The sequence below is a fragment of the Cnephaeus nilssonii genome (genome assembly GCF_951640355.1).
Source record: "Cnephaeus nilssonii genome assembly, chromosome: 17".
In the NCBI taxonomy this organism is placed as follows: domain Eukaryota; kingdom Metazoa; phylum Chordata; class Mammalia; order Chiroptera; family Vespertilionidae; genus Cnephaeus; species Cnephaeus nilssonii.
The window spans coordinates 13,356,594-13,384,093 of NC_137088.1; the positions used below are offsets into that span (position 1 = coordinate 13,356,594).

At 43.7% G+C, this 27,500-nt stretch overlaps 1 protein-coding gene across 2 annotated transcripts in view; it reads left to right on the forward strand.

Annotated features, from left to right (window-relative positions):
- The window catches only part of OSBPL10 (oxysterol binding protein like 10), a 213,455-nt gene that overhangs the window by 57,586 nt on the left and 128,369 nt on the right, over window positions 1–27,500 (forward strand). For both annotated transcript variants that reach the window (XM_079794792.1, XM_079794793.1), the window contains exons 2-3: window positions 18,331–18,506; window positions 21,182–21,261. In XM_079794792.1, the coding sequence (XP_079650918.1) occupies window positions 18,331–18,506; window positions 21,182–21,261 (256 nt within the window). The remainder of the gene's footprint in view (window positions 1–18,330; window positions 18,507–21,181; window positions 21,262–27,500) is intronic.

A 27,500-nucleotide genomic window follows, 5' to 3' on the forward strand; every position in this document is an offset into this window, starting at 1 on the left:
TTACTAATCACCAGTGAGGCGAAAGCCAGATCCAGCCTGCTACTTGCAGTGCCCCAGGGAAGCTGCTCATCTCTTTCCTCTTCTTTGCCCCAAAGTGCTGCCGTCATCCATAGGAGATCGATGTGCTCCAGGTTCCTACACAATATCCTGGCCTATAGAAGTGGAGTATTCTGTCAGGGAATTGATCGCCACCATCTAGAGACTCTCAGCAGATTTAGAGGCAAGCAGACATCCTTAATAGGAAACCAAAGTCAAGGCTGGTGTTTCCTTTCCTGTCCTTTCCTTAACCCCATGCTCACCAGCGAGCAGGTGACCCAAGTCGACCCTTTACACAGTAAAAGCACCTGGTGCCATCGTCCCAGGTTGGCCACCCTGCCTCTAAATCAGCGGGTAGAGGAACAAAGCTCTCATACTTGGAGAGAAGGGGGTGTCTTTCTCAGTTGTGCTGGAAAAACTAGCAGGGACAGCACTAGTTTTTCTGTGCCCTGTTATCCATTATCTGAAGATGTAAATCTCGGCTTGGACTATTACAGTAAGCTCTTAATGGCCCGCCCCACTTCTCCCACCAGCCCCTTGAACATCCTTCCAGAGTGATCCTTTTAGGGTCAGAGCCCTCCAGAAACCCCTCTCGTCTCTGGAATAAAATCCAAGGTCCTTAACCACGGTCTGCAAGGCCTCGTGAGATCTGGCTTCTGGCTGCCTCTCTCTAGAGGTCACCTCCCATCACTTGCCCCCTCGCTCCCTTGGCTCCTTCCCCCTGGCCTTTCTTCTGCTGTTTCCAGCGCTCCCAGCCCACTCCCACTTCCGACTTTATATCTATTGCCCCAACGCAGTTACTTTCTTCAGGCGACATACCTCACCCTCTTCCTTCTGGTCTCTGCTCAGATCCACCTTATAGACAGGCCTTCCCTGACCCGGTGAAGTTAGCACGCTCCACGTGGCAGCCCCTCCTCCCCTTTCCCCCCTACTTTCTAACACTGTACTGTTTTATTTCTTTCTAAAGCACTCATTGACTCTTACCATACCTGTTTTTGTAGGTCTGTGATTTCTCTCTCACACTAGGATGTAAGCTACATGAAGGTAGGAATTTTTATCTGTTTGGTTTATTGCTCTAGCCCCAGCATCTAGAAGAATATCTGTGAATATAAACATAAGGTATAGGGAACCTCATAATTTAATGAAATAATTTAATCAAATATCTGCCCCTAGTCCTGGTCCCTCTACAAACTAGCTGTGGGACAATGGGAAAGTCACTTAATTTCACTGGCCTACGTTGCATGTCAGTGACATGGAGTAAAGAAAACCTGCCCTGTTTATGAGACGATGAACTGAGACAATCAGATGATGTGCTGGATGGAAGCTGTGAGTGCTGACCAGGGCCCGAGGGCCAGGGGCCTTGCACACAGCACATGCTCATGACAAATGGGCTCAATATTGCTTTTATCTCTGGTCACAAACCCTTGGGTAGGTCCGTGGCATTGCATCTGGGGTGTGACCTATGACCTAATGGAGACCTTTCAATAAATTATGACATCAATAATTCAGAGGCAGGCTGTGTAATTTCACTGCTTCTCCAGCGGCTTGGAGAAATGTCTGGCTTCCCAGAGCCCTAAGAGTTCTCTGGACATAAAACCTTCTGCAGAAGCCGGGTTGGTAGGCAAAGCTGTCTTCCATGACTTCAGTGATGGTTTTTCAAAATCAAGTTTTACCTCAGTGATTTCTCTGTTGGCCATGGATGATCTAAAAAAAACATTGTCACCGTTAGGTGCTGCTTCTTTTATCCCTGAAATTTGAATCAAATCTGGTAGTGGCCAACCGCGTGTGGAAGATTTGGTCCTCACCTTTATTTCCTGCGGAGAGGAGGCGTGGCCAGTCGGGGGAGGACCAGAAGCTCAGGGTGGTCCCCCGTGGATGAATTGGTCCCGAATGGTTGAGAAGTGATTATTTTGCTAAGTGGGTGGTTATTTATTTATTTATTTTTATATGTTTTTATTGATTTCAGAGAGGAAGGAAGAGGGAGAGAGAGTTAGAAACATCAATGATGAAAGAGAATCATTTATCGGCTGCCTCCTGCACACCTCCCACTGGGGATTGAGCCCACAACCCAGGCATATGCCCTGACTGGGAATCGAACCGTGACCTCCTAGTTCATAGGCCGACACTCAACCACTGAGCCACACCAGCTGGGTGGCTGGTCATTTTTTTTTTAAATAATTTTTTATTTTTCAATTATAGTTGACATATAATATTATATTAGTTTCAGGTGTACACCTAGTGATTAGACATTTATATAACTTACAAAGTGATCACCCTGATAAATCTAGTACCTATTTGACACCATGCATAGTTATTATAATACTAGAGGCCCAGTGCATGAATTCGTGTACCAGTGGGGTCCCTCGGCCTGGCCTGCGGGATCAGGCTGGAACAGGCTCTCTGATATCCCCCAAGGGGTCCTGGATTGTGAGAGGGTGCAGGCCAAGCTGAGGTATCCCACTGGTGCACAATTAGGGCCAGGGAGGGATGCGGGAGGTTGGCCAGCTGGGGAAGGACTGTGGGAGGGTTCCAGGGCGTGTCCAGCCCTTCTTGCTCAGTCCTGATCGGCCAGAACCCAGCAGCAAGATAACCTACTAGTCGGAGCGTCTGCCCCCTGGTGGTCAGTGCACTTCATAGCGAGCGGTTGAGCGGCCTTAGCATATCATTAGCATATTAAGCTTTGATTGGTTGAACGGAAGACCTGACGACCTGACACTTAGCATATTAGGCTTTTATTACATAGGATTATTGGTTATATTTCCTATGTTGTACTTTATATCCATGTTTTCAAAAAAATTTTTTATTGAATTACTGGGGTGACATTGGTTAATAAAATCATAGAGGTTTCAGGTGTACAATTCTATTATGCATCATCTGTATATGTATTGTGTGTTCACCACCCTAAGTGAAGACTCTGTCACCATTTATCTCCCCTTTACCTTCTTCTACCACCCCCCCTTTCCCTCTTGTAATCACCATACTGTTGTCTGTGTTTATGAGGTGTTTTGTTTGTTTGTTTGTTTTCTTAATCCCTGCACCTTTTTCTCCCATCTCCCCAACCCCCTCCCATCTGGCAACTATCAAAATGTTCTCTGGATCTATGAGTCTGTTTCTACTCTGCTTGTTCATACTCTTTGATCAGGTATAAGAACACTGGGTAAGATGAAGAATCTTAGACATTTATATCTTTGAGCACCCTGTCTTCAGTGCCCTTTGTGAAATCTAACAGCTAAGCGGCTTCTGTAGCTGAGTGGGTTAATAAGGTTGTACAGGGGCGACTGACACTAAAATTCAGGCTAGACCTTTCCCTCTAGGAGAACACACACCTCTTCATTCTTCTTCCTCCTGTTTTCCTTTCTTTGAGGTGATGGGAAGAGCCAAGGACAATGAATCAAGTGATAGTTTCTTGGCAGGAATTTTTTTTTTTTTTGGCAGGGAATGTTTTATTGTCTTGTTAAGAAGGCTTAGATACTATTTCTAGAGATAATGTAATGGAGATTTCAAACCAGATTTGGAAAATATCATAGTTGATGTTTTCAATTCAGTTGATATTTATGAAATCTCCATCCTCCTTTCTCATGAATCTTTTTTTTAAAAAATATTTTTATTGATTTCAGAGAGGAAGGGAGAGGGAGAGATAGAAACATCAATGATGAGAGATTCAGAATCATTGATCGGCTGCCTCCGGCACGCCCCCTACTGGGGATCAGGTACGAAAATCAGGCATGTGCCCTTGGCTGGAATTGAACCTGGGACCCTTCTGTCCACAGGCCGACACTCTATCCACTGAGCTAGGGCCCATGAATCTTAATTTTAATATTGAGATGAGCATCAGCAGGTTCTCTGGTGTGGTGCTCTTTGTGGAGTGCCAATGCTCTTTGGCACCTCAAAACATTTGCTCTCATCACATGATTTGAGGAGTAGGAAGTCACAACTTGTGTATACTAACTAGTATGCAATCACAAACACAGGTATCTGAAAAAATAAGTTGTCTGTGTAGGCAAGACTAGGATTCTCTTTTTAAAATATATTTTATTGATTTTTTACAGAGAGGAATGGAGAGGGAGAGGGATAGAGAGTTAGAAACATCGATTCAGCTGCCTCCTACACACTCCCTACTGGGGATGTGCCCGCAACCAAGGTACATGCCCTTGACCAGAATCGAACCTGGGATCCTTCAGTCCGCAGGTCGACGCTCTATCCACTGAGCCAAACCAGTTAGGGCGAAGGATTCTCTTTTTTAAAAAAATAAATATTTTATTGATTTCAGAGAGGAAGGGAGAAGGAGAAAGAGACAGAAACATCAATGATGAAAGAGAACCATTGATTGGCTGCCTGCTATACACCTCACAACGGGGATCCAGCCCACAACCCAGGCATGTTCCCTGATGGGGAATCGAACCGTGACCTCCTGGTTCATAGGTCAATGCTCAACCACTGAGACATGCCAACTGGGCTAGGATTTTCTTTAAGAGTAATTGGTAAATATTTCCTTAAATTATGTTATTTGACAAATAATTACATATGCATCTTGTGCTTGCTAAGTGCCAGTTACTATTCTAAGCAATTTACAAATAATAACTTAATTTGATCCTCTTGAAAGTCCTACCTGATTCCTTTGTTGCTTATAGGCTTGGTTCGTGTTCAGGTGGCAAGATAGACATGTTTGTAGCTGCCTCTAGTTTAAGAAAAATTCTTTGGAAAAAAAGCTAAACACCCAGAATTCTGTCTATTAAATGATACCTCCTCCTACTCCCCAGTACGGGGAAGTTCCACCTTTATTTGAGGTCAGTGGCAAAACACCAGCTGTTTCCGGAGGGCAGATCTCCAACAAGGTCAGACCAGATTGGAAATGGTTCTGATTGAAGTTCTCCGAGAGTCAGTGGAGAGTGAGAGTGTGTGGCTATTTCAGCCCCCTCTGTCCTCCGTTTGGGATTATGTGTTCCCCAGAGGGCAAACATGTGCCCACGGTCACCCAGGAGGACCCTGACAGCCTTGAGGCGGTTTTGTTTTTGGACTCGGTGTTGTGGTCATGGTTGATCATATTGCTCGGAGGCCTTGGGACATGCGTTGGAGGAACAGTTGAGATTTTAATCTTGTTTTTGGTGTGCTTGCCCCTTCGGGTTAGAGCCAGCCAGCGAATTTCATTTTGGAATCATGTATATTTTGCTAGGGCTCTTAGTGGGCAGCCATATCTGAGTGCCCACATATCATTTTGGCTGCTGCTTGAGATGAGTGCCTGGCAGTAATTGCTGGGCCTGCTCAGTCTTTTCTCCCAGTTCTGAGATCTGCTGACTTAACTGGGCGGCTATTAGGCTCCTGCTGAGTGTCTGGTTTCCTGCCAGTTTGGGAGGCTGGGGATCCCGTGCTGGGGGAAGGTAATCAAGCAATAAAGCGGATTAAAGCCCATGCCTTGTGGAGGGACCAGGGGGAGAGCTAGCGAACCAGCGCCCGTCCGCAGAGGTGGAAGAGGCAGGATGCTTGATCTCACAAACTCATCAGCCCTTGTGAGAATTCTTTGGCCCCTTGTGTTTCCCCTTTCATCTCTCCTTCCCTTCTCCTAGGTGGTAGTTGCCTGCAGAATCCTTTGAGAAATTTCTCTTGGGCAGGCTTAGTTCACTGGTGTTAGCAGAAATCTCACCTTTGACTTGCAGTCTGAATACATACATAATTGACATCTCCTGATAGGTCTTCCCTCCCACCCTGTGCCCCTGCTTTTAGAAGATTCTTTATAGTTGAGGCCCCTTGGTCTGAGATGGAAGATTTAGCAGGTTCCTATCTTTCTGAGTGAGGCGGGATAGTAGAATGGTTAGGGGCCAGATTGCCTAGGCCAGTGGTCGGCAAACTCATTAGTCAACAGAGCAGCAAACCGCGGCTCGCGAGCCGCATGTGGCTCAAGAGCCGCAGTTTGCCGACCACTGGCCTAGGCTCACATCGTCTCTGCTGCCGATTGGCTGTGTGACTCTGGTAAATGAGAGACCCTCCCTGTGCCTCAGTTCCTTATCTTTAGAAAAGGGTAATAATAGTGCTTACATCAGAGGGTTAGGCAGATATTAGCAATTATTATCTTCTCTACCTTCCTTCCCTGCTGTCTTCATAGAGGGCCCATGAGATGAAGGCAGGGATTTTTGTCTGCCCCGCCCATTGCTGTATTCTCGGCGCCTAGTACAGTGCCTGGTACTTAGCAGGTGCTCAGCATGCCTGCTGAAGGAATAAGTGCAGGAGAGGCTGTATGAATGCTCTTTGCTATGTCCTCTTATAGTTGATGTTTCTTTGGGATAGAAAGAGGATCCAGGAGGAAGGGCATGGAACTGGAGATGCCAGAGAAGTACAAGAACTAATAAATCCTCCACCTTTCAATGTGCACTCAGCTTTCTGCATCGTTGAGCTGCTGTTTTCTCTCACTGCCCCCTGTGGAATCTGAGACTTCATAGAGGGGTGTCCAGGATACTGGTGACTGACTTGTGGTGCTGTATTAGGACTGGCATGGAGCAACCTCTTAGATAGCGTTATCAATGCCCCGGGCACTGTTTAAAGTGCTTTACGTATATTAGCTTATTTAAATCTTAGCATAGCTCTGTGAGGTGGTCTTCTTAGTCCCATTTTATAGATAGGAAACTGAGGCACTGAGAGGTTAGGCGACTCGCCCAGGTGATTAGTATTATAATTACCGATTACATTCCTTTTCTTTTGCTAGGTAGGCATTGAGGAGTCAGCAGGAAAGAAACCTGATTTGGTTCCTGTTCTCAAGGAGGGTAGAGTCTAGTGAGTGTGTGGTTTAGCCAATAAGCCCACAAATAATTACAAAGATTGATGACTTGTGAGAGACAAGGCAGTATGCTTTGGGCAGAGTGACAGGGGACCTGGTATAGATTGGTGGGAAGGGAAGGCTTTGATGAAAGGCAGACGCTTTTAAGCTGAGATCTGAAAGGACAAGTAAAAACTAGCCAGACCAAGAGTAGGGGAGAGGTGTCCAGGCAGGGGGAACACACGATGAGAGCTCTGAGGCAGGAAAGAGAAAGAATCAGGAAGATGGGCCAGTGTGGCAGGGGCAGAAGGAATGAGGAGGAGATTTGCTGAGGAAACAGATGTGAACCGAGCTGGGACATGCAAAATCTTTAAGCTCACCAAGGGTTTTGGATTTTATATTGAATGCAATGGGAAGCCATTTAAGGATTTCAATCAGGAGTACCTGGTGATCTTACTTAGTTTTTTAAAAAGTCATTGTCTCCAGGCTTGGATTCCAAAGAGGGAGATGTGCTGGTTTTCACAAAGGTTGATGAGAGCTGGAAGCAGAGATAAAAAATTCATAGATTTGTAAAGAAATAATGCTATTCTTTGCAGAAAATATGAGAAGTTTCCATTTGATTAGATCCTCTGGAATGTGTGTGGTCTTTATGCTTAGAACCCACAGCATTTGATCCTCAAATGGACATAATCTTAAATAGTCTTGGGGGAGTAATTATTGTTCTTATGTGAAGTCTGAAAAATGATGAAATAATCCTTTATCCTTTATACAGTGTGATGGTGATCAATCATGTGAGGATCTAAAGGGAGTTGTGTTTTGAAAGTTTTATGAACAATGGTGAACGCTTCATTTATGCTTGTCATACAGTTCTTGGAGTTTGAGTTTCTTGAAATGAATGCATCTTTGTTCCTGATGATCATACATATGAAGTGTAGATTATACTAAGCATAATTAAAAAATAATTCCTTTTATTTTTCAATTACAGTTGACACACAATATTATATTGGTTTGAGGTGTACAACATAGTGATTAAACATTTGAATAAATTATGAAGTGATCACCATAATAAATCTAGTTCCCATCTGACCCTGTATATGGTTATTACAATATTATTGACTATATTCCCTATAGTGTACTTTACATCCCTGTGATTTTTTTTTTATAACTGCCAATTTCTACGTCTCAATCCCTTCACTTTTTACACTCATCCCCCCAACACCCTCCCATCTGACAACCATCGGTTTGTTTGAAGAGGTAGAGATTTTGAGTAACCACCCCATCATCACAAAAGTATGACCTAAATTCAGTTTAATTGACTAAACATAGCTTCTAATGCCGAGTGTGTGTATATGTGTGCATGTAAGAAATGAGAGTGTAGCAGTAATGTTGAGTTATTCTCAGCAATTAATTACTGAATGCTTGCTGAGACACTATTTAGATTTATAATAGGTTATGAACTTCCATTTAGTATGTTGATAAGATTTCTACTCATCCATGTTACTACTTCTGGGTCCTGGATAATGGTTACCCCCAAATAACTGTAGTAGTTACATAATTTCTTGCTTTTGCTCATGGAACAAATCCATGTATCTTTTCAGGTAATCTAACTATATGCTTCTTGAGGGCAGGAATTGTGACCTGTTTACCAACGTATCCTTAGCATCTGGCATATACGAGGGTTGATAAGTATTTGTGGAAGTAATACGCATTATAATCCTGTTTTAAAGATGTTCATGCTGGTAGAGGAAGATGAGTCATATGGGTTGATGTGTAGGATTTATGTTCAGCTGTGATCAGTAGATCTGCATAAAGGTGGAGTCAGCCACCTGTTCTCAAATTTGGCTGCAACTACAGTCACCTGGGGAGCTTGGAAAAACCATTAAAAGCTGAGTCTTGGCCCCAGAGATTCTGATGTGAGTGGTCTAAGTGCATGCTGGGGATTGGGAGTTATAAGAAGTCGCCAGGCACATCAGTCTGCTTGGGCTGCTATAACGTATCACAGACTGGGAGGCTTAAACAACAGGACTTTGTTTCTCACACTTGTGGAGGCTGGGAAGTTCAAGATGAAGGTGCAGGCAGGGTAAGTTTCATTCTGAGGCCTCTTCTCTTGGCTTGTAGATGGCTACCATTTTTCACAGAGAGAAAGTGAGCTCTCTGACATCTCTTCTTATAAGGACGCTACTTGTCATATCAAGAACTCCATCCTTTTGACCTTATTTAATCATAATTCCTTCTATCTAGGTCTCATCTCCACATATAGTCACATTGAGGCTTAGGGCTTCAACATAGGAATTTGGGGGGGGAACAAAATTCAGTCTACAACACCTCATAATTCTAATGTGCAGGCTTTATTTTTGTGTCACGTACAAGTTTAGGGGTAAGCTTTTCAGAGTGGATTTGGGATCCACAAATTTCAAAGGCCCAGGCTCCTTTTAACTGAACGTTTCGCCATTTCTAAGGTTTGGCCGTGTCCTCAAAGTCCAAGGGGGATTTTGGGATTCTAGCCACCATGTCCATCTCCCAAAAAAAGCTGGTAGAGGAGGGAAGGAGTCGAATCCATCACTGTTCCTCATTAGCTAGAACTTAATCGGATGACTACATCTGGCTGAAAGGAAGATTGGGAAATGTATTTTGGCAGAGTGCATTGGGCCCAGCTAGAAGTTGGGGTTTTCTTGAATTGAGAGACAGGAGAAATGGATATTGGGTAGGTAGTTAGCTGTCCCTGCCACACCTGCTTTCAGACCATGAGTTAATCATTGCCGGAGCTCAGGTTACATACCCTGGTTTCAACCCCGTAATCGTCCCACTGTTCCCAGTAAAAATGGAACATGGTAATTGGGAAACAAGTTGGTGGATGTAGGCAGTACATATTTGGAAGATAAGGAACGTTCTTTTCCTGTCTCTCATAGGCTTGCTACATCAACAAGAACTGATTTGTTTCATAATAAAGTAGGGTCATGGGAACCCACCAGTCTTGAAATATACAGATCAGTGTATCATGGCATGTTTCAGTTCTTAGCTTACGAACATTTTGTTAGCATTTGACACAATTGATCACTCCCTCCTTTTTTAAATGGTCTCCTTTGGGATTTTGGTTTTCCTCCTCCCTCTCTCTGTCTTGGCTTCTCTCTAGTCTGTTGGATCATGTTAGAGTTCCTCAAGTCTTGGTCCCAGGCCCCCTCCTCCATGCCTTCCCTTCTCCTCCCTGTGTTCTCTGTCTATGCAAACTTGTCCATGCCTTTTGCTTCAGTGGCTACTTATTTACAGATGATTTCCACTTCATATCTCCAGCTCAGACCTCCTCTAGACTCCAGATCCATTTATCCAGGTGCTAATGGACATCTCCTGGGAGTTTTAAAGGCATCTCAAGTGTAACATTTCTAACAATGAATTCCTAGGTCATTAACAGGCCTTGTCCGTTAAACCTCCGCAATAATTCTGCCATTTTCACCTATTCTGGCCTATTGCCAGGAACAGTGAGGTGTTTTTTTTAAAAAAACATTTATTTCTAGATACAACAGACTGACAGCTGTCAGAGGGGAGGGGAATTGTGGGGCTGGGTGAAAAAGGTGAAGAGATTTAAGCAAACAACAACAAAAAACCCCAAAAGGCTCATGGACACAGACAACAGTATGGTGATTACCAGAGGGAAAGGGGGTTGGAGGGAGGTAGAAGAGGGAAAAGGGAGGATAAATGGTGATGGAAGGAGACTTGACTTGGGGTGGTGAACACACAAGACAATATAGTACAGATGATGTATTATGGAATTGGACACCTGAAACCTATATGATTTTATTAACCAATGTCACCCAATAAATTCAATAAAAAATATACCCCCAAAACACATTTATTAAGGTATAATTTACACACCATAATATTTACCCATTGCAAGTGTACAATGCTGTGATTTTTTAGTTAATTTATATAGTTGTGCAACTATCACCACAGTTCAGCTTGGAAACATTTCTGTCACCAAAACAATGCCCTCTAGCCAGTTTGTAGTTAATCCGGATCCAGTCCTCTGCCCCAGACAGCCACAACCCTGATTTTTGGCTCTCTAAATTTCTCTTTCCTGGACATTTCATATAAGTGAGATTATAGAACAGGTAATCTTTTGCATCCGGCTTCTTTTACTTTGCACAGTATTTTTAAGGTTCACCCATGTTGTAGCGTGGATCAGTGTTTTGTTTTTATTTCTAAGTAATACTCCGTTGTGTGGATATATTACATTTTGCGTATCCATTCGCCAGTTTATGGACATTTTGTCCTTGGGAATCCCCAAGCTAGGTCACATTCTCCTCTTTTCTTACCACCAGACACTTCCCCCACAGCTGCAGTTTTGTATCTGTTTTAGTGAATATTTTATTGTTTGTTTATGCGGTTCCTCTACTCTCCCTCCTCCATCAGAGGGACCTTGTCTGTCCCTTCCCCACACAGTGCCTCATTCAGTGTAGGTACTCAGTTAAATTAAAAGAAAGAAATGAGTGAATTCCTGGAAATAAAACTTAGTTTTGGAATCAAAGCTAACTTCTTCAAAAAGTTGGGCTTCTATAGATCCTCTTTTCTTTAACCACAAAATGAGTGAATGTAGCCACAATGCTTTATCCATATCAAAGGCCCTGTGCACAGCTGACCACGCTGAGAACCAGGTGTGGGTTATGTTCCACGTATTTCCATGGCGCCTCCAAACAAGAACAAACACAGGCCTTTGTTTTAAGTTCTGTCTTGTTGGCCTTGTAGTCATTGAGCTAAACTGCTGATAGGATGCAATATGAGCTGCAGATCCGATTCACTGTCTGCTTGGAGAATGTGATATGCGCGTTTGGAAGTTCTCGTTTTGTAACCAGGCAGACCATTAGGCACAGTGATGGTGGAGCGGTTTGCAGAAGGGTATTAGCCAGCTTTCTGCTTTTGCAGACGCAGGCCTCCGAGCTGAGAGTCGGTAAAGTACCTCATCACAAAAATGAGAACCACTGGTTCTCAAAGCGTGGTCCTACGGGCAGCAGCGGCCGCCTCACCTGGGCCCTTGTTAGAGATCAAGCTCTCGTGCTCCACCACAGACCTCCTGAATCAGAGACTCTGGGGCAGCGGCCCAGGAAGCTGTGTGTTCACAAGCTTGCAGCTGATTCTGCTGCAGCTCAAGATTGGAAGGCACAGGGATAAGCCATGGTCAGGCCTCTTCACGACCAAATCACACTCTTCTATGCTGTCACCCCGAGGGAAGAAGAAAGGACGCTTGGATGCAGGGGCAGTGGAATTTAGGGCCTGACTCAGTTGGAGATTTGGGAAAGAAGCTTAGCACAGGGGCCGGCTTCTGATCTGAATTACTTTCCCGGTCACCGCAGGCCAGCATCCCATCTCTCTCCACCTTGGTGGGGAATGCCCACCTTCTTTACCCCAGAGAATCTTTTTTCGTGTGTGTGTGTGTGTGTGTGTGTGTGTGTGTGTGTGTGTTCAGGCTTACAGTGCAAAGCAGGGACTTGAATCAAGACTCGTCCTGTGACAGGGACCCCCAGGTAAGTTCCCTGCATTGTGGATGGCGAGAACGGAAATAGGAGTTGTGACCATTAAGACACATCTTGACATTTTACAGTTTACTTAATATAGTGTGACATTCTCACCTAAAGGCACCGGAAACTCACAAGTTAATAGGCGTTCTGAAGGTGAGGTGGCAATATTCTGCAAGCCTGTATTGACATTTGTTAGACAGGTCTCAGTGTTTTTGGTATTAAATCACCTAGTCCTTAAAAGCAGATCGAATCTCATCCTAGGTCAAGTCCAAGTGCTGTGCGGCAAACCTTGTGTTAAAAGTTCATGTTGACTTATGCTGGTGCATTATGGGGGGTGGGGTGGGGGGAGCCTGAGGCAGCAGCCACTCAGGCTGGAAGTTCTTAATCTCAGTTGCTTCATCCAGTCTGGTCCCTGGGGTCCCTCGGCACAGATGAGCACCTGCATGACGCTAGTCAGTGATCTGCTTATGCAGGAACTCTAAGCCAGGTGATTTTGCAATGTTTCTTTAAACCTTTCTCAAAAACACTTCAGAGTGAGAGCCAAGAAACCCACTGCCGGGCTGTTGTGACTTAGGAGCTTTCAGACCAAGACAAAGCGAGGTCGGGTTGTACCTAAGTCTTATGTTCCCCCCACTGGATGGGCACATGGGTGCTCAGGTGTTTTCGGAGTGAGTGATTGGGGGGAGAGCTTGGCAGGCCAGAAGAAAAGCTGGGTGAGGAATAACACTGTGAGGTCTTATCCTGCCTCTGGTTTTGTAGTGGTGCTTACACTGTTAGGTGGTTTAGGGGAACGTTAAAGTTCACATTCCTGATTTCCTGACGTCTGGTCCATGAGGATTCTGATCCTCTCGGTGTGGGTTGGGAATCAGGGGTCCATAGCTTTACCAGGTTCCCCAATGGATTCAGAAGCAGAGCTGACCCAAACTGTAAGGCAGAGTTTTGTGGTTTTTTTTTTTAAAGGCAAGGCAATTTAAAAAATTTAAAAAACTATGTTGGTTGTCTTTTAATTTCATTTATGGATTATTTTTTTTTACTTTAGAGATGTTTTTATTTATTTAGAAATATGAGTCAGTCATTTTTAATGTTTTTACTCTCCTCTCCTGATACTTTCCCACCTTAACAGTTAAAAAATATTCACCCAGCCGGAACCAGTTTGGCTCAGTGGATAGAGCGTCGGTCTTCGGACTGAGGGGTCCCGGGTTCGATTCTGGTCAAGGGCATGTACATTGGTTGCGGGCGCATCCCCGGTGGGGGTGTGTGCAGGGGGTAGCTGGTCGATGTTTCTCTCTCATCGATGTTTCTAGCTCTCTATCCCTCTCCCTTCCTCTCTGTAAAAAATCAATAAAATATATTAAAAAAATATTCACCCATATTTCTCCTAATTACAATATGTTCTGTCATATAGTTAATATAAAAATAAAGTATATGATATATAATATGTTGTTAAAACTAATACGATTTATTTTTTTAAAATTTAAGCCTTTAACATACCAAATACTTATTTTGCTCCAAAGTATAGTTAAAGAATGTGATTAGTAAAATTTCTACTTTTAAATGTTAGATTTTTTTTAAAAGCTGTTTTGCAAATGTTCCATGTACATACAAAAAGTCATATTTTTCATTGGGGTGTACATTGGGGTATATAATTATTTGTAAAACTTAAAATAAAACTTGTGATTATATTATTTTGAATCTCTCTCTCTATATATATTTTTTACTTGTTTTCTGCATATCTGTCAAATTCTGGACAATAGGATTCTAACATCTTCTACTCTGATTGTTTTGTTTATTGTCTTGTATTTCTATCAGTTTGTAATCTGTGTTTTTCACCCTATTGTTTTTGCACCTTCACAGTGAAAACTTTATTTTAATCAGCACACAATAGCTTGCTGGTTTCAAGCCATGGGATGTAATGCTAGACAGCCGGAATTAAAATCTAGTCCCACTGGTTCCTCTCTGGAAGGTCTCTAGCCTGTGTTTTTGTACTCGAAGTTTTTCATCTGTAGAAAGGGTTATGAGCACGTCTACTTCCTGGGACTGCTGGGAGGTGTCAATGAGTTAAATGGGTGACACATAGAAAGTGCTCTGTAACTATCAGCAATTCTTTTCGTTAATGGTTCCGTTTTTATGTCTGTAAGATGTCTGAAGGCTAGCCAAATGATTTTGCTATAGGCAGGCCACATTGAGTTTTTCTGGTAATTGAGATTAAACTTGTTGTATTTTATGTCTGCATATGGCTAATAATGGATCAAATTCTTATATAATAGAATATATTTGTCTCATGGTTGATGATAAGCCCTTAGGGCCCTATGACAGTTTAATACCTTCTGGAGTGTTGGAATCTCTGTCTCTTGGTGGTTTGGGGGATGGTGGTGGCAGTGGTGGAAATCTCCGCTCACCGAATTGAGGAGCAGGTAGAGAGATGTAAGAAGGCCCTTTCCTCTTGTCATTTTCATTTTCTCTTTTACATTTAGATGAAATGATTTAGCTCTTTCTCTGGAGCAGCCTGTCTAGCAAAAGTTCCTCTTCAAAGGATTTATTTCACTGCATTTTTTTTCTCTTTGTAATTCTCTTGTAATTTGGTTATAATTTCTGTCAGTTTTAATGAGCTTCTTCCCTGAACTCCCCCTCCCCCCAAATCCTTTCCCTTTGTATTTCTGCTCCTGCTGGAGTTTGGCCCATGACTGTGGGTGTGCTCTTAGATCCCATTCCTCTTTGCTCCCAAAGTGAAAAGTATGTTTTCAACTTTTAGGTCCTAAAGTTGAACCTAATGAAACTATATCAGGTAGATTGGGGGGTGGGCGGGGAATTAAAAGGCTACAGGTGTAGACAAATAACCTTCAGAGATGCAAGACTTGGAAAGCAGAAGTAGGTAATGGATGTTCTGTGTGCATGCGTGGAAGTAAGAGCATGTGCAAGTGAGTGTGAATGTGTGTACACATGAGTGTGTGTCTACAGTGTGAATGCATGAGTTAGTTCAAGAGGGATGTTATGAATGTGAGCACGTCTGAGCATGAGTGTATCTGAATGCATATGTGCGGGTGTGAGTGTCTGTGGGTATTGGTATGAGTACATATGTGTGTACATGCAGGTGTGTCTGTGAGGGTGCTTGTATGTTCTTTCCAGAGCGATGGGGTTTCTCTGAAGGATGGTAGTGGGCAATGTTGTCCTCGGCCCTTCCAAGGAAGGGGCTTGCCATTTGCCATGGCTCCCAGGTTTGGAAACGGGCAAGGTGCCACCAAGAAGCTGTCCTGATGAGAATTAAGATGGCTCCCTTCCTGGGTTGGATTTCGCTCCTCATTCTCTCCTTTCTCTCTCCAGCACATTCTTTGGTGTGTTAACATAGCAAAAAAATAGGCTCTTTGTATATAATTAAGCCCACCTACACATCAGTCAGGTTGCATACTAAAGCTCAGCACTAATTTAAAAACACACGATTCATTTCTCCAAAAGGAAAGCCTTTGAAGAATGGTTCAGGATTTGATCTGGCAATTTTACTTGGTGTAATGAAACCTAATCTAGAAATATGTTTAACTTCCCCATGTGGAGTGAAAGCTGTGACTTTCAGATATAGCTGCAAGCTCCAAACAGCAGTGCCTGGCACAGCCATGACCCTGCAGGAAACCGAATGTAATTTCTTTCCTCCCAGGGGATCTGACCAACAGAAATTGCCCTTCTAAATGCCGGATGGACAGCTCTTGCCTGTTTATGACACGAGCTAACTTGTCTTTCAAAGGCCGTCTTGAAAGAACCTGTGTTTAGTTTGTTGCAGTTTTTTAACCAGTCTCCCACTGCCCCCTCCAAATATGATAAGAGTTTTTAAATGTCTTTATTGGTCTTAAATTATTAGTCTTCCTTCGTGCCCATGATTCAAGCCTGTGCATTTGCATTTAAACTATTTTAGGAAGTAGTGGAAATAACGATTTTTTCCCCCCATCGGAGGCAGGAGGTTAGAATTAAGATGCCAGTTGGAAATAGGTAATGTGAAAAATCATTAGCACGTCTCCATATCCTGCATAATGTGACACCCATTGGTTATTCTGTCATCGTTATTGGAAAAAAAACCAACAGCATGCAATTCATTTCTTTGTACCAGCTTCTGAACGATGTCCTTTGCAAATATATGGTTAGTCAGTCGTTCAGCAGGATGCCTTGGGGCAGCTGCCTGTAGGAGAGAGGAAGTCTGACGGATTCCCAATAGATAAGTTGATGGAAGCAGTAGGGAGAAAGATATTAAGCTCTTCCTCCCTCTCAACCAACAGGCTATGCCTTTCCCTTGAAGCCCGTTCAGGGACCCCTTCCCTTGCTCCCTGCTGTGTAAAGGTGGGGTGTTTATCAGTGGAGGGAGGCCGCAGCTCTGTGGGGTGGGGGTGGGGACACACAGTGCGGTCGCTGGAGCCAGGTTTCCTTCCCTCCTCTTGTGAGGATCGCAGCTGTGAGTGCCCCGACTTGCCAGGAGCAGTGACATCAAATATAGGTCAGGCTGGAGACATTTACTCCTAAAGAGAAGGCAGGGCTGGCACTTACATAATTTGACCTTCGGCAACTGGGATATCGCCCCACTTCACCTCTCGAAGGAATTTGGTTTTTGTCCCATGTAAAGGAGTGGGAGCACATGTTAAAGTGGGAGGATCTGAAAATAGAAAGTTAAAAAGGTTTTCCGTGAATCTGTGAGGCTCGCTGCTGTAACAGACTTTGATCTCAGTCGCCTGATGAAGGAGAAGGTTCTTATTCATGTAGCCGTCTGAAGGGGGCGCTCCTCAGCAGGTGGCTCTTCCAGGGGGTGACTCGGGGACCCAGGCGCCTTCCCTCTTGTGCGTTTGTCATACCCATGGTGGGGGTCTCAAGTTGCCCTGTAGGTTGTCTCCATTCCAATGTGTGTGTGAGAAAGTGTGTGGTAGAGAGGGTGTGAGTCTGTGTACGTGTCTGGGTGTTATGGGCCAGGCCTGCATTACCTCTGCTCATACTCTGTTGGTTAAAGCTCAGTCAGACGGCCACATCCTAACTGCAAGGGAAGCTGGAAATACAGGATGGGGCAGAAGTAGGTTTACGGTTGTGAGTACTCGAAACACAGAGCTTATTCTTGTATTATTGATTAATTATTGTATTATTTTCTATACGAACAACTGTAAACCTAGTTTCGTCCCGCCCTATAGATTCTGGCTGTGCCTCCTGGAAGCCAAGGACAGGGATTTGGTGGAGCCCAATGGCATTGCCACCCCCTGGAGTGGAGGAAATAATCGCCTCTTTGTATCAAAAATGATGTCTAGGAGGGCCCACTGGCATGTGCCCGGGTGATTGTACAGCACCTCCAGTTCCCTGGCAGGTGACCCCGGCAGCTGGGCACCTCATGGTACCCATGTTGCCAGCAGGAAGCTCAGGGCCCAGCTTGCTGCCACCAGGTGTGAAAGGGCCTCTCGCAGAGGCTTGGAGAATTCCTGCTGCTCCTGTGAAGTCATGTGGAGCGTGCTAACAGCCTGTGCCCCGGTGCCTCTGCTGCTCTGTGCCTGTTCTGAGGTTGACTGTGGTATCCGTGGGCACCGGGCGAAGTGGTGGGCATTGCACCAGATCCCGAATGGACCTGGCCCTTCCCCGGGGTGCCTGTCACAAACTCCATTCTTTTTCCTAATATATTTTTATTGATTTCAGAGAGGAATGGAGAGGGGGAGAGAGATAGAAACATCAATGATGAGAGAGAATCATCGATCAGCTGCCTCCTGCACGCCCCCTACTGGGGATCGAGCCTGCAACCCAGGCAGGTGCCCTGACCGGGTATTGAACCGTCACGTCATGGTTCATAGGTCGATGCTCAACCACTGAGCCACACCGGCCGGGCGCAAGCTCCATTCTGACTTAGGAATCGAATGCTCTCTGTTGGCTGGGGGCTGACTTTGAGGGCACCTGGTGGGGACTTTTGGTTCCCAGCTTCTTGGATTTGGAACCTTGATGTCCATTTAAGGGTCCCTTTCTTTTTCCTTCTTTGCGGCGAGGAATGGGCTGGGGAGCAGAGTGATGCATTGTGGTTTCTCCGCGCAGGTACTTTGTGCTGGACTTTGAGGCTGGCCTCCTGCAGTATTTTGTGAATGAGCCAAGCAAGCACCAGAAGCCCCGAGGAGCCCTGTCTTTATCCGGAGCCATAGTGTCCCTGAGCGACGAAGCTCCCCACATGCTGGTCGTGTACTCTGCCAACGGAGAGATGTACAAGCTGAGAGGTACGCTCTTCCCCTGCTCACTTTCCAGACAGGCCCCGTGTGCCACAGTCCTAGTCACCATGGTGACGGCTCTCTTGTCTTCTGATTTAAAAAAAACAAAAACCAACTTGAACAATTTGCTCTGTTTGATGACTTTGTGGTGACAGATGGTTGCTGCCTCTCTTACCCCTGGGGTGGGGAGATGGCCTGACATTAGGAATTGCTTGTCCTAATTGAGGAGGAATTAAGGACAAGGAAAAGGTGAGTGATTGCCAAGCCAGCTGAGGCCTAGGACTTGGGGGATATTTTTCATATTTGTTCAGTATACGTTTTCTCTGACCCGATGGTGTGAATCTCCACGATAGGGCCCTGTGGGCACTTTGGGCAATACGGACAAAACAAGCCTTTTAAAGGGCATTGTGCCCTCACTTTATTTAATCGGTTGTGAGCGCGGTGAGAAGCCAAGGTGCTGAGTTAATGTCCTGCAGTGTGCTTTCTCGCCTTCTCTTTGCATCTTGAAAACTGATGTGTGCTCAGCATCCTGGTCAGTGAGCATGACTCGAGAGAGTCCAGCATTGGGCCATCACTGTAGGTCCTGCCCCCCCCCCACCCACCCCAAGGCACACGCATCGCACAGGTTTTCAGGAACCCCAGGTTTGACTGTAGCAGTGTAATTTGATTGCTAGATCATTCTTCCGGCATTCTGTTATAGTTGCATGGCCAGAAAAATGGTCAGTATTCTTCTAATGAAATAACAAAACACAGCCAACAATAAAACAATCTGAATGTATATACATACACACAGAATCAATGTTATTTATTAAGATCTGAGGAAAATAGTATGTATTAAGTATCAGCAGGTAGTTGGTAATTCCGCATTCTTATGACATATTTCTCAGCCCAAGTGAAGGCCAAGTACGAAGGAAAGGCCTCATTATTTCTCCCTGAGCCCAGGAACTGGCCTCTGCAAAGCCCGGAGTGAGGGCCTCGATTCCTCACCTCTCAGTCCATTTCACCGTTCACCTCCGAGCGTTACTGCCAAGAGATGGAATAAGCTACCGTTTCTTTATTATCTATATAGAAATCATATTTCAGAATCATCCTATAGAATAAAAATGGCTGTAGTTGAAGAAGAAAGTTTTTCAGTTTTTGGGCTAAGATTCATGTTCTTTTTTGAGATCCGTGCATTATGCTTCCCAGCTGGCTAGATTTATATGGTCCTTGGTTTTGCTTTGCTGTTTATTGCTTAATAAATCGTTAGAGCAGAAACAATAGCGGGGGTGGGGACGGGGGAGGGAAGACTTCATGTCACTTTCCCCTGCCCCCTGCCTATGGTTTATAAAATGATGCAAACCCATACCAAAGAGAAAAATCCAACACAGTTGACAATTGAGCTATATCACTTTGCCTTTGAGTTATTATTTTCTGGATTATTAAACCTCGGGGTTTTTTAAAAAGTGTAGTTTTAATAGCAAATGTAGAAGTTTTATCTAAATGAAATTATCACGAAGGCTAAGTTAACTTATTACCCTTGGCAGTTCCAGAAAAGACAGGGTAAATTTCTGCATATTTATGGCTGGTTCGTGGCTTATTCCACAAGGATCTGGGTGTCTGTTTTCTCATTTCACACCTCACCTGCACTGAGAGTTGAATCTTGTTGTCATTAGATGCATAGCTTTTGGGAATGTTCTCGGTGCTGAGCCTTTGGACGGTATTGCCACAAGCTGGCAATTAATTCTTCACGTTTCCTAAGGAACAAAGGCTCTGGATTTGCAAAATCCTTTGTCTTTGAAAGTTTGGTCCACCTGATCTTACTCTGGTCTACAACTCTAGATTTCTTCACCTGCAAGTTCAAGCTGAAGTTGGGTTTTATTGACAAACGATAGTTAGGCCCATTTTTGTAAACTTGTATCATTTCTAGGGGAATATTGTTTTCTGCATAGTCAACATTTGTGCAATTAATATGTTAAAATATTTATGTGGTCAATTGTTCACTTAAATTAAAGATTTAAATTTTATTAGAACCTGTTATGCATCCATAATATTTTAAAGAAATCATCTTATGTGCTTGAGAGATGGGGGTGCAGATGGAAGGTTCTGATGATGCAGTTGACTTGCATTTTAATGTCTCTTTGGGGGAAATTTGAGGATCTCTAAGGCAGCATTTGGTATCTTGTTCTGTCCGCTCCTAATATGAATCCTTGAGAACACATATTAAAATGGTAATTCAACTGAATGCTTATTTTGTAAATGCTAATAATGCCACAGTACAGCTCTGGTAGATAACAAAAAGGCCCCGAGAAAAGCTGTACTTTGATCCTCATATTAGCCACATGTGGCTGAGGCATTGAAAAAATAATCTTGTTTCTCCTTCCTTGCTGCCTTTTTAAAGGAGCGGAAATGAGTTTTTCAGAGCAGGTTAAAAAAGTGGCAAAATTGTTCTTATAATGGATATGTCAGAATACATTTTTAATGTGGCTTAAGAGGGAGTTTTCTGTTGAAGTATAGTGTAATTTGATTTTTGGCGTAGGGACAGGCTAGTTGAGAATATTGAGATCTGGATTTGCTTTTCCCTCCACCCCCCACTCCTTTGCCTGCCGCCCCACCCCACCCCACCCCACCTCCTTAGGTGGGTGTAGAAATAGGTTGGATGTGTTTTGGAACCGTCTCTGTAAGCATTTCTTTCTCTATTTTAGCTGCTGATGCAAAAGAGAAACAGCTCTGGGTGACTCAGCTGCGCGCTTGTGCCAAATACCACATGGAAACGAATTCTAAGGTAAGGAGCCCCGGGGACGCAAGGAGGCCTTCCAGTGACTTGGGTTGGCTACGCTCCAGCCCAAGCATCTGTTTCTTTGGGGAAGCTGTTTTTCTTTCTTTTTTTTTTTTTAAAGTGACCCACCATAGTGGAATTCATACTCGTCCTGCTACATTTACATTTAAAGCCCAGAGAAGAGGGGTAGGATTTGCTTGTGGGTGGAGTGAAGAGACATGCTGGCCCTTTATTGGAACTGCTCCTGCAAAGACACTTGAGTTGTTTTCTGTGTTGTCAGTCTAGGCAGCCGTTAATGGGTCTGTTGAGAAGCTCGCGTGGACGATCTCATTGTGTGGAGGCAGAGTAGTCAAGATTTTACTGTCCATGAAGACTCGTTGTTGTCCCTGAGCCTTACATAAAACCTGGGCCCCCACATTGATTAATTTCTCAGCCAGGAGCGTCTGCATTCTAAGTGCGTAAAAACGTTCTCGGGTGATTTGGCATCCAGGTATGGATTATTTTCTCCTCCGGATTCGCTATGAGATCTGGGACCAGATGTGAGGGAGATAGGAGGTCGGCGTTTTCATGGATTATTCAGAGGATTTCCAATCTTTAAAATACAGGAAATCATTGCAAAATGAATTTATTCAGGCCAGCAAATATTGATTTTAATGTTCAAAGGATCCCTTTTATATCATTAGTTCCAATTTAGTTACTCTACCTAATTGCAGTCTTTTTCCATGTTCCATGCATCAGCTGCAAAGAGCCACACTTGAAATTTCTGATGATTCCGTTTACTATAACCTGCCTGTGTCTTGCTCAGGGCCCTGAGAAATGTCTTGCTTAGCTTAGACCTCCCTGTTCTGCCTCCAGATACAACCTGCAATGATTCCCTTACAGGATTTGCTCATTTTTTTTTCTTCTTTCTAGAGACACCTTCTTTTCCTTGTCTTGCTTATTACAGTTGCCCTTTTTGACTTGCCCCAAGGAGAATCTGGGTTATTGTAGAGCCTTTTCCCCTCTGGCCTCTTTGATTTTCCAGGAATTATAGTAGGAGTTCTGGACATTTCATCAGTATGTTATCAATATGTAGGCAGGGAGGTTACAATTTTTTATATGTATCTTTTTACTTTTTGTAGAACAGAATAGAAGGGGATAAAATAAAAAATGCATCTCTATTATTGCCATGTATGATCACTAGAGATAATTGCTCTTAATTGATGTTGTATATCACTCTAGTAAACTAAGGCATGTGTTAGTGCGTATGTATACATATATACATATATCCATTTCCATATCTACACCTATTTTTATACAAATGGGATAATATTATGTATGCTGTTCCTCCTCCCCCCACTTAATATATTTTGGAGATTCCCTATTATACATATGGATCTGTTACACTCATTTTTTATTGATTTCAGAGAGGAAGGGAGAGGGAGAAAGAGAGAGAAACATCATTGATGAGAGAGAATCACTGATTGGCTGCCTCTTGCACAGCCCCCACTGGGGATGGATCCCCCAACCCAGGCATGTGCCTTGACCAGGAATCAATCCTGACCTCCTGGCTCATAGATTGATGCTCAACCACTGAGCCACCCCGGCCGGGCTGCACTCATTTTGGATGTCAGTGCTTTATTTTACTGATAAACATTTAAGGTTTTATTTTGTTGTTGTTATACATAATCCTGTATAATAAAAGGCCAGGGACCATAACGGCATAATGACCAGAACAACCGATGGACCAGTCGCTATGAGGTGCATTGACCACCTCTTGATCCCTCCCCTCAGCCCACAGGCTCCGATCGCTGGATGGCCAATGGGGAACCACGGGGAACCGGGGTGGGTGTCGGCAACAGGGCGGGACTGGGGACTGGGGACTGGCGAATGGGCGGAAGATGGCCCTGATAGCAGGCTAGGCCTAGGGACCCTACCCGCGCATGATTTCATGTGCTGGGCCTCTAGTACTATAATAAACATCTTTGTGCGTATATCTTTTTGTATCTCTAAGTGTATGTTTATGTGTGTGTGTGTATATATATATATCCTATATAATAAGAGAGGAATATGCTAATTATCCGTTACGCCCTGAGGGGTCACGACTAACAGCATAACAACCTGATCACAGATCTGCAGGAGGGTGGGGCAGAGAACTACAAGCATCAGAGAGCTACAGGAGGGGGCAGGGCAGCAAGCTATGAGGGGGGTACAGGGGGAGCTCCAGGAGGGTGGGGCAGTGAGCTACAAGCAGTGGAGAGCTACCAGTGGCGGTGGGCGGGTGGCCAGCTGAGGCAAGCGGCAAGCAAGCTGCTCACGCACGGATTCGTGCACAAGGCTACTAGTATATATTTATACCAGTGGAATTGTTGGGTCATAAAATGTGTCTTCTAAATTTTCAGACATTGCTAACTTGTCTACTTAAAAAGTTGCTCTGATTTGCACTCCCATCAATTTTGTGTCCCCCAACTACTGTGGCTCTTACTAACGTTTAGTTTTTGATAGTGTCACAGGTAAAAAATATTTTCATTTTCACTTCTAAAATCATGACTGGGGCTGAGGATGTTTTCATGTTTATTGGCCACCTATATTTCTTTCATGTGAACTGCCAGTTTGTATTTTTCACCCATGTTTTTCTATTGAGTTTATATTTTTCTTCTTGATTTGCAGTAGCTGTATGTGTATTAAGTATATTTGTCCTTTGACTCTCATTTGGACTGTAGATATTTTCTCCTAGTAGGTCATTTGTATTTCTACTTTGGATAAATATTTTTGCTATGCAGAATATTTAATTTTTTCTGGTCAAATTTATTTTCATTTTTGGCTTTTGGTCTCATATCATGTGTAGAAAGGGGCTTCTCTGCTCAAAATTATGAAAACATCCTTTCAGTGTTTACTTTCAGTGAATTTATAGTTTAATTATCACATTAAATCATTGATTCGTCTGGAATTTTTTTTGAGTGCCAGAATCCAGGTAGGGGACAACCAACTTACGTGCATTGGTGTTTTGTGGCACACACCACATCCATCCTAGTGGTAGTAAGAAATAAGGGAATTTAAAAAAATAGGAGGAACATTCCCTGGAGGAGAATTTGATTTCCTGATACATTTCTCTGGTTAGTTTCAAGAATACGGTTCATCTATTAATAGTAGAACCAAAATAATAACTTAATGGTTAGGTCCTATAGGATTCCTTCTTTGAGAAATGGAGGCAAGGTTGCTGTCACCAGTCATTTATAGCATAGCTGCTGTGATCAATTAGGGAATAATACTTTCAAAATTGTGAGCAGACCTTGTTATTCATGTCAGAGAGGCATTCTGAAGTCCAAGGCTGCTATTCTTGTTTTTAATACATATTCTTACTTAATACATAGTATCACTTTCTTAATTCCCAAATTAAATCTCAGATTAAAAATCTTAATTCCTAAATTAATTTCCAGATTTTAAAAAAAGTACTGGCCTTTGAAATCTAAAAGGCTGGCTACCTAGTCTAGCCACCATTGGTTGGCTCTAACCAGGAAGCTCTAACCAGGAAGGTAAGGAGCTAAGACTTGGCCTCGGGTCTCCTGGTTTCCTGCTCTGACCTCACGAAAGTCAGTGAGGGCGGCCACCTTCTTCCCTCCATGGGTGATGGGATCCCTTTAGGACAGTTTCTGCTCCTGGATAGACAGAAACTGCCAAACGGCAGAGACTTGCCTTCTTTCGACGTCACATAGGTTCATCTCGTGGGCTCTGGTGTTATTTGAGGCGTAGCTGTGAGGGTGCGCGGCTGGTGTGCTAGGAAGAGGAGAACACTGGCTTTCTCTGAAAACACAAACAACAAGAAAACAGAACATCCTATTTTTAGTGCAGTATTAAAATGGAAGCAGTGCAGAGCGATTGGTTGGGAAACTGTTAAGAGAACTGTAAGGAACCCTCCTCGTGAGAATTGACTTGTGTATGACTTTGAAAGGATCAAAAAGGCAGCAGTGGGCGTCTTGTTTTTATCAAGTAGGTGGTGCAAGTCCTCGGATAGGGAACAGCGGAGTTCTGGGAACTGCAGTAAGCACCGAGGATGGGAAACCATCTGTCCTGTTGACGGAGGTAATGATAATTAATACCTTATATGCGAGGGACTCATGATTGCGTTATTCTTTACAGCGGTGAGGTTGGCCGTATTATCTGCATTTTTACAAATTAGAAAACTGAGCCACTTGAACTTAAGTGATGGGCTCAAAGTCACAGCCAGAAGTGACTGGACTGGAACAAGAGCCCAAGTTGTTAAACATGCCTCCTCCCCCTCATCTCCCCTCCTAGTTTCTTGGCAGGAGCTAGTTGGAAGGTTCATGATGGTACTGCTCCCCCATGAACTCCATATTTAATAACTTTGAGGGCACAGGTCAATAATAGGGTACCTGTAATCTAATCAAGGGAACTCTTCTCCAGTCTTTCAAATAGCTTCTGATTCCAGAATTTTCTTTAGTGAATTTGCTTGAAAGTAAATTTACCTAGTTGGCTTTTTGCACTAATTTTTGTGTGATGTAAGCTTAAAGCATCTTCCGATTGAGTTCATTCATGTTTTAATTCACGACACTCTGGTTTAGAAGAAATACTGTAGTGTGCAAAGTGAAAAGACCTATATTGACATCCCCGCTCTGCCAATTATGTGTTGCACATACCTTACCTGCTCAGTTCCCCTTCATTCTTTCTGACTTTCTGTCCTCATCTTTGAAGTGGTGACTTCTCTCTTCTAAAAGTTGTCACAGGCCTTGCTGGAGCAAGATAACTCAGGAGAAAGCCAGTGCTGGCATGAAGTGCTCGGGGGAGTTAGGGACTCAGTGGCACGTTCTCACTGAGACTGCTGCTTGGCAGTCCGGCCTCTCAGCCACCCTTGGAGCTTTGACCAACTCCCTTAAGGAAAACAAATCTGCTTTTTAATCCATTTGTGGCTATCTGTCTGTTCTCAGATAGGCTCCATTATTTTCAAATGGCCACATCAGAGAACTCAGGGTCATTGAAAATCAACAGAAGTCATTATTTGGGGGCGTGGCTGGGGAGTCGGAGAAACTCACGAATACTGTTGTTTTCAAATTACTTTTGACCTGTGGGAAAAGTGGGATAACGAGGACAATGGTCAAGTGATTAAAAAGCACTTAACGAACATCAGACTTTGCAGATTTTAGTTTCATTGGCTTTCATCTGACCAGTTAAGAGAACATTTAAAGACAAAGCTTGATAGAAACTTATTGCATTTTCACTATTTGATTTTTCTCATTTAGACATGGAAGGTGGATTCACTTGTGGGGGTGACTCATAAGCTAAGTGGGAAGTTCACTGATCTGCTCTGATGCTAACTGGGCATTAGTACCTTGTCCCTGGACCTTCAGCCCCAAAGGATAAATGTGTGACATGTGATGATGATGATCACTTCCTCTTTAAGTAGAGACTTTTAGCCATTACGCAGTGGCGAGGTGGGGGTGGGACAGAACTTGGGACTTCCCTTTTTGGCTCAGCTAGCTATCTGACTGCTCCCTCCCATCCCCACCACAAGCATACTCTTATTATGAATTCGCTGGTGACAGCTTGTGAGTGAGTGAGTGAGTGTGTGTGTGTGTGTGTGTGTGTGTGTGTGTATGTGTGTTTCCCCCCATAATGGAACTAGCATTACTTTTTAAATTGTGAATATTACCTATTATTTTTAAAAATTGTGACTGTTACCTATGTACAATATAAAACACTGAGAGGACAGGAAAGTAAGGGAAAAACTCACCCCAAACTCCAGCCTCAGACCTAATCTCTGATGATTCCATTGGGGTGTACATCCTTCCTGACACGTAGCTGAGTGGATACATAGAAAGAGATCACATGACTCCATTCGGAGGTCCAGTGCTTCCAGTCTTTTTTCTGTACGTGCGTATGCACAGAAATCACACATGCTTGTTTCATGAGCAGCTCACCTCTCCAGGAGGATGGATGTAAGACCAAGCTTTGGCACAGGTCTATTCTCTGTGTTTCGTTCTTTTTTTTTTTTTTTTTTTTTTGGGGGGGGGGTGTAGATTTTTGTGTCTTTAAAATTAGTGTGTATGGCCTATTTCTTAGAACATTTCTGGGATCTCCTTTATGTTTTGTCTTCCAGCCCCTTTCACATCCCTCATTCCTTGTCCTGTCCTTGTTTACCTCCAGATGGGAAGTTGAGGAACTAAAGGGACATTTTTACTGGTGACATACCCTTCTAATAATATGGAAAAGGTAGCCTTCTTTTTCCCCATCGAAGGGGAAATTAAGGA